The sequence below is a fragment of the Oncorhynchus clarkii genome, chromosome 18 (assembly GCF_045791955.1).
Source record: "Oncorhynchus clarkii lewisi isolate Uvic-CL-2024 chromosome 18, UVic_Ocla_1.0, whole genome shotgun sequence".
Classification (NCBI taxonomy): Eukaryota; Metazoa; Chordata; class Actinopteri; order Salmoniformes; family Salmonidae; genus Oncorhynchus; species Oncorhynchus clarkii.
Window position 1 is genome coordinate 45,637,644 of NC_092164.1, and position 7,971 is coordinate 45,645,614.

Consider the following 7,971-nt stretch of genomic DNA (forward strand, 5'->3'; position numbering starts at 1 on the left):
GTAGCCAGTAGTGTAGGTGTAGCCAGTAGTTCTGAAAGTAGCACTCACAAACCAAAAGTCTCAGAAAATTGACTACTACATCACAAATGTGCAGCTATGTACACCACATCATTGCTCTCTCTCTCTACTGTGTGCGCATCTTGCTACCAATCACTTTCAAACTAGGGATGTTGTGGCTAATTGAGGTAAGACAGTAATTCTGCTGATAGATGCATGTATGAACTACACCTTGACACATCCAGCACAAAACCAGAGGTTGAAAAAAATACTAGTCACCAAAGTACCTGAGCATGTCTTTAATATTTCACCTGGGGGAAGGAAGTTTGAGGTTGCAGTAATAATGAAAGGAAAATGGTGTGGGCTTCAAGTAGTTTTTATTGCTGTTCTACAAATGCCATAAAGTGAACAAAGTTCTGAAATGTGAAGGCCCTGCAAATTGTTATGATTCCTGACATGTCATAATAACACTGCATTGTTGTGAAGGTATTTTTTGGGCATCAGTCAGGGGAAACTATACCTCCCACAGGAGGTTGGTGGCACTTTAATTGGGAGGACGGGCTCGTGGTAATGGCTGGAGCGGAATCAGTGGAATGGTATCAGATACATCAAACACATGGTTTCCATGGTTTCCATGTGTTTGATGCCATTCCATTTGCTCCCGCTATTATTATGAGCCCTCCTCCCCTCAGCAGCCTCCACTGATAACACCCTATGGCACAATCAGAGAGTAATGGACAAAGGGTAAACATGAACAAAGCCGGTCCCAATACACTCCCTAGCCCTTCTCCTTGGCGATATCCCTGCGATTGCAGGTCTGTCAGGTGGAAGCTCCAACACTACACATAATACCTATCACCCTTCAGATCTGCAAACACATAATGTTTAATATGGCAAAGGGGAAGGCATGGGGACCCAATTGGGATTGGCTATGTGTGTTGCAATGTATAAAGGGAGTTGTCCTCACACCTTTACTCAATCCCATTGGCTGAACTGATGTTTTGTTATAGGTCACCATGGTGATCTTCCAGAAAGAGCCAATCAGAGCTTGTCTCTATTCTGGTTTACGTCACAGCACTGAGTGAAGAGTGTGTCCTGGCAGTGGTAGGCCATGGTAAGAGAGGTAACACGTTTCCCTTTTCCCCTCATGGTCAATCAAAAGGAAAATGTAGCGATGGAACATAACCTCCGCAACAATTTACAGGTGTACGATAATGTACATTACATACATCATTTGACACCACCATGCCAATTGAAAAACAGAGAACAACTAAGCAGATCTATTCTAGGATTACAGTGAGCAATCATAGCAAATATAGAAAGTACTATGCAAGCTATCAACATTCTTACATCTCATTGAGGATTTGTTCAGTGCTAGGCTAGCCTGGTTCCAGATCTGTTTGTGCAGTCTTGCCAACTCTTATGGTCACAGATCTGTGACCATGCTAGTGATAGGCTTCCTCAACTTCCATTATGTAAAAGGTAAACAACACTCTCTCAAGGACACAGGTGCTGTAGAGAAACATAATATTATCATATAAATGTACATTTCAAAAACAAAGGAAGGCAGTGTGTGTCGAGTCAACCAAGGCCACATTGATCACTTTGGTACCAAACCAGAGGGCAAAACTGGGCAAAAGGTTCTGGCTGTAATAACGTCAACCCATTTCAACCGGTTTTGCCCACTGGGAAGTGATTCTAACTTTCCTACCCTCTTGCATAGTCTCCAAGCCAATTCATTTGGACTTGTCTCTGCAGTCAAGCAACCGTTTTACTTTCCTCGCCATGAAGACTGCTATACAGACACAGACCACCTGCGTGGCTCCATACTGAAACAGATAGATAGTGGCTGCTGCTCCTCTCTCTCCGTGTAGCTGTGTGTAGAGTGGCCGTCGGCCCACGTAGTCCAGGTGAGAGGCCTGGATCTGACAGAGGGTACAGATCACCAGGAAGACGTGGAACAGCTGGTGGCCCTGCCCCAGGAAATCACAGTGGCCTGGGAACAGACGCTCTGGGAGGGGGTTGGTGAAGAAGAACGCACTGGACAGGAAGAAGGCTACCTGGCCCCCATGGAAGGATATAGCCGGGTCGCCGACTACGCCACTGGCCGCGGCAGTGATGTCATCACTGTGCGACGTGGGCCAGAGGAGGAGGCGGTGGAACACCGGGCTAGTATCCCAGGCATAGGCCATAGCCGAGGGAACCACCTGCCCCACCTTCCGGACCCAGACCCGTAGGCTGTGGTTGCGATACTTCCCATAGCAGCAGCCCAGGCAGGACAGGCAGCAGAGGAAGGTGGCAGTGGGCATGAAGACCGAGGAGACCCACTGGTGGTAATCTGGTTCCACAGCATAGTAGAAGTGAGCCACGGCGCTGCCATACTGATACTGAGCCACTCCTACATAATCCAGGAAGAAGAAGCAGTAGTGGTAGAACTCTGATTTGGCGGCCAGGAGGTGGGCTACAGTGCTGCAGGCCATGTAGGCCAGGGAGGACAGGAGGAGGATGAGGAGGGGCCAGGCGTGGGCATCATGGATGAAGTCTACCGTCTCAGCCAGCTGGAGGAACTTGACCAGGACAAGGAGAGACCCCAGCAGGTGGGTCCACACGTTGATGGTCTCGTTGTGACGCTGGAACAGCGAAAGGAAGTAGTACCTGTATCGATAAGGAGACGGGACACCGTTATGTTAGCTTCAGAGACGGGACACCTTTATGTTAGCTTCAGCGACACCGTTATGTTAGCTTCAGAGACGGGACACCGGTATGTTAGCTTCAGAGACGGGACACCGCTATGTTAGCTTCAGAGACGGGACACCGTTATGTTAGCTTCAGCGACACCATTATGTTAGCTTCAGCGACGGGACACCGTTATGTTAGCTTCAGAGACGGGACACCGTTATGTTAGCTTCAGAGACGGGACACCGTTATGTTAGCTTCAGAGACGGGACACCGTTATGTTAGCTTCAGCGACGGGACACCGTTATGTTAGCTTCAGCGACGGGACACCGTTACGTTAGCTTCAGCGAGGGGACACCGTTACGTTAGCTTCAGAGACGGGACACCGTTATGTTAGCTTCAGAGACGGGACACCGTTATGTTAGCTTCAGAGACGGGACACCATTATGTTAGCTTCAGAGACGTCTTTACTATAATAAAACCGGATGTTCTACATGGCATTGTGGGTATTGTAGTACATCCTGTTACAGTACCTCCAGCCCTGGTGGAGCGGTCGGTAGCCGGCGTGGATGTAGCGCTCTCTGAAGAACCCGGGAACTTCGGTGTCCCGTAGCGTGCCGGGCATGGAGGGGGCGACCTCTGTCAGCATCTGGGGCACCGCCCTTACCTGCTGGAGGTTGATGAACAGACGCCCAATCCTATCCATGACAATCGTTGCCATGAGGGATGGTCTGATGGATGGTGGGACCGTTGTTGTTGCTGGCTGGATAGTTTCAGGAGACTGGCAACTGAAAAAGAAGGAGAGCACCATTAGGAAAGCATTTAGCATTCAGAGCTGGTCTACCCTAACACCTAAAAGGCTTCAAAACAATAACTCGGTATAAAAAGAGGTTTAAAATTACTTCATTTATTTTAAAACTGCAGAGCAAGTAAAACTATTTGTAGTAAAAACATCACCTTTGTTGGAGGACTCCCCAAACACATCTGGCACACAGGTTAAAAAGACAAGTTCCTTCAATAAATAGAAACACATCACACTATGTGCTTCAGCAGTCAAATTACTTCAGAATGAGTCTCCAGTCCAAGTGTACGTCTCTCCTTCACAGTTTACCTGTAAACTCCTGCCACCTCAGAAGAGAGGACTAGCCTGGTGAGTGCGTGTTCAGTCTGGTTTAACCAGGCAATCAGAGGACATCCTTCATGCTGGCCCTACCTGGCTGGGCAACCAAGGCCCCAGGGACAGGAGGCCAGATTACACCAGACCTGTTCTGACTCCTGCAGCAGACCTGACAATTTATTAGCAGTAGTTAGCCTTAATCTGCAGTTAACCTTGCAGATTAGGCTACTATACTGTCTATGGACCTTGCCCGGAACTTCTAATGCTCCGTGTCTGATCCAGTCCCTCTCTCTGTAGTTTTCACTCTAAACAGTGCTAGGCGGGAAAGGAGCGGTGCTATAGGGGATGGGGAGGGAGAACATGAACACTTCAACCTTGAAGATGAAAAGATAAGGATATCATTGTAAGCAGTGTGGTGTATGAACTTTACCCTAATTGCTCCTGTAAATCACTCTGGATAAGAGTGTCTGCTAAATGAATAATATGTCAATGTAATGGGGGTCTAATAACCAAAACACACATCTGATTCAAATGTATACATTCAAGTCACACTTGAAATGCATTTCTAACGCAAGTTTGAATTCATAATACACTCGCCTTCCTCAGGGTGAAAACTCAAACATTGTTCTCTCCTCTCTCTCTCCATGTTCTTCTGATCATAAGATGCAAGCAAGTTTTTTATCAAGTAATAAAATGTTCCTTTCCTGAACTGGTGAAAGAATGCATTTTCAGATACAGACATACTGTCAGACATGTTTACACAGTAACTTCAACTTTGTTATTAGATATTGGCCACATGCCCACATCTGATAAAACAGAGTTGCGAATGAACAGAAATGTAGCTCCAACACCTTCAAAACGGGATACTTACATGATAACAAGGCAAATTCAGTCAAATCTCAGCAACACCTATTTCCTATTGTCAACCCTGTCAAGTGTTTGCCTATGGCTAATGTGACTGAGGAATTTACACGGTGGCACCCACTGACTAAATATCGTTGACACAATAATAATTCAATCAAGACCTCACATAAATCTACAGTATAAATCTCTCCCTCCAGCCTCTCCCATATTTGAGTGACAAAGGCTGTGGAGAGAGGCAGGCAGAGCAATCAGTGCGAAATTCATTTCTGACATTGCTCTCTTCCAAAAACCAGAACCTATTTCAAGCCCATCAAATAAACATGTTGACATTCATTCAATTTAATTTTGTATAGGCTATACTTGTGCTCTTTTTGCGTACACTGTTTCACGTGATAAGTAAAAAGTTAGAGAATATTGCACAAGAATAGAGAGGAAATACCAATGCATGTGGGCGTTCTTCTTCCTCTTCAAGGCTACTACTGTAGGCGTACTTTATTAGCCTACATCAGACAGCTCCGGAACACTCAGCGCAGCAGGACCCTCCGCGGGATCTTTCACCTTCAGATGTGATGATCGTCCGACTGTGTCCGTCCATGTCCCCCTCCGACAGTAATGGGTCGGTCACGCCTCCCCGACCGGTGACAGCCTTGCCAACCACTCAGATACTGGAGTGCAACAGATGCGCGTCTTAAATGAACATGAGGTGTCCAATGGCAAGTAAGTAGGCGGTCGTTCCAAGCAGAGGGGAGAGAGAGAGAGAGAGAGAGAGAGAGAGAGAGAGAGAGAGAGAGAGAGAGTAGAAATGTGGTATTTACCTTGGCTACAGGAAACTTTGGCGTGGATGTCTCATCGACTGCGAACTGTCCCTCATACCTTTAGGACTAGTCACCGTGCAACTGTTTCTAGTCAACGTTGGATTTCCCTCTGTTGTTTCACATGACGGTGAAATTGATTAATGAGTTGATACAGTATCAAGGGATGAATTCTGAGAGAATAAATAACAATATTTCATTGAAAAACCGCACCCTATTAAACTGGGATATGAAAAAAAAGAGAACTCCAAGAAGTTTCAATACATCAAAAACGAAGTATCCTAGATTTTAGCCTGCTAAAAAGCTTCTACATGGAGTCTAAATCATGTAAAATGTCATTTAAGTCCCAATGGTATAAAACGCTACAAATACAACAACAAAACAAACAGAACGTGGGCGGCATTAGGAACATTCTTTTGCATGGATGTGTCCGGAACTTGGTATCAAGGAACGAAGCATTGCACAATCTCAATCTCCTTTGGAAAACTTTCCTTCCTGTGTGTTTAACCGGTTTCAGACAGGGAGAAGCTATGTCAATGGCATAGCATTGACATCATTATTCAAATGTTTGGGGCTTATACAGTATGTGGGTCTCAGTTCCTTTTAAATTAGAAATATTTCATAATCTAGCATTATCAGCGAATTTGATGTACACAATCAGTTTTTAAAAAACTGCCCTATCCAATTTGTGTCTGTAATTTGATTACTCAGTATTGCCTGCCTATTAAACCAGATTGGAAACCATGCCAGAGCATATACAATGTACCAAACTAAGAATGAACTGCTTCAGATGATCAACAAAGGTCTGCTTTGTAGCTTGAAAGCTCCCTTCAAAGGGTGCAGACAATTATATAATATGTTGACAGTGCCAATTTGGGCAGTATCCCATTGGCAGTACCCTACTCATTGGGTGTGGAGAAGGGGGGTATTCTCTTCTTCTAATGAAAGACCCACTTTAGGCTATTTTTGATCTATGATAAAGGGTAAAAGGAGTGTTTTTGGCAGCTCCAAGCGAGTTCTTAGAATTTGGTTGAGTTTTCCTTTTTCCCTGGGGTTCCAGGGTTTACTATTTTGCTTCATGGTATCCAGAATATACTGAAGTATCCCTTGAGGGATGTCGTAAAAACATGGGTGGTGAAGTCTAAACTCTGTAGGTAAGTAGGTATGTATACCCCAAAACACTCATCTAGCAGAACAGGTGGGTAAACCCCGAAATGCAAAATAGCATTGAAGGGATAGTTCACCCAAATTCAAAAATGACACGTGAGTTTCCTGACCCTGTAAGCAGTCTATGGACAAGGTATGACAGCAATCCATTCTTTGGTTTAGTTTCCCGGTCACTGTTTCCACATGCTAACATTAATCATTTGTGGCACATAGCCTAAGTCATTGGACCGATTATTATTTAATTTAAAAATATATATTTATTCAAAACATACAATATACTTGCAGTGAAGCTGCTCAACAACTACATCATACCAGTCATCCAACAGATGTAAGGGATCTCGTCCTCTTCTGAGGAGGAGAAGCGAGAAGGATAAGAGGACCAAAACGCAGTGTGGTAAGTGTCCATAATGTTTATTTTAAAACAAACTGAACACTACAAAATACAAAACAATAAACGTGAAAATGAACGAAACAGTGCCGTGTGGCGACAAACACTGACACGGAAGACAAACACCCACAACCCAAAAGTGAAACCCAGGCTACCTAAGTATGATTCTCAATCAGGGACAGCAATTGACAGCTGCCTCTGATTGAGAACCATACTAGGCCGAACTCAAAAACCAACATAGAAAAACACACATAGACTGCCCACCCAACTCGCTTCCTGACCATACTAAAACAAAGATAAAATAACAGAACTAAGGTCAGAATGTGACAGTACCCCCCCCCCCCAAAGGTGCGGACTCCAGCTGCAAAACCTAAACCTATAGGGGAGGGTCTGGGTGGGTGTCTGTCCGCGGTGGCGGCTCTGGCGCGGGACGTGGACCCCACTCCACCATAGTCCTTCTCCGCCTCTCTATTCGCCTCCGTGGCCTCTTAAAAGTGGTGACCCTCGCCGCCGACCTCGGACTGGGGACCCTCGCCACGGGTCCCGAATGGACGGGAGATTTCGGCAGCGTCGGACGGACGGGAGATTCCGGCAGCACCTGAGTGAACGGCGATTCCGGCATAGCCGGCGTGACAGGCGGCTCTGCTAGCTCCTGGCTGACAGACGGGAGACTCTGGCAGCTCCTTGCTGACAGACGGTAGACTCTGGCAGCTCCTGGCTAACAGACCGGAGACTCTGGCAGCTCCTGGCTGACAGACGGGAGACTCTGGCAGCTCAGGACAGACGGGAGACTCTGGCAGCTCAGGACAGACGGGAGACTCTGGCAGCTCAGGACAGACGGGAGACTCTGGCAGCTCAAGACAGACGGGAGACTCTGGCAGCTCAGGACAGACGGGAGACTCTGGCAGCTCAGGACAGACGGGAGACTCTGGCAGCTCAGGACAGACGGG

At 46.4% G+C, this 7,971-nt stretch overlaps 1 protein-coding gene across 1 annotated transcript; it reads right to left on the reverse strand.

Moving 5' to 3' along the window:
• Nucleotides 1–281: 281 nt before the first annotated feature.
• LOC139373567 (membrane progestin receptor alpha-B-like) lies at nucleotides 282–5,318 on the reverse strand. Its single transcript, XM_071114230.1, has 3 exons — nucleotides 5,094–5,318; nucleotides 3,207–3,461; nucleotides 282–2,652 (listed from the first exon to the last, which is right to left on the reverse strand). The coding sequence occupies exons 1-3, from the start codon at nucleotides 5,099–5,101 to the stop codon at nucleotides 1,734–1,736; spliced, it is 1,182 nt and encodes a 393-aa protein (XP_070970331.1). The 5' UTR covers nucleotides 5,102–5,318; the 3' UTR covers nucleotides 282–1,733.
• Nucleotides 5,319–7,971: the final 2,653 nt, after the last annotated feature.

Bases quoted from the DNA above. Each gene is read 5' to 3' on its own strand.
- LOC139373567 (XM_071114230.1), bottom strand. The intron at 2,653-3,206 runs GTACTGTAACAG...TTATCGATACAG, and splicing joins CCGCTCCACCAGGGCTGGAG to GTACTACTTCCTTTCGCTGT.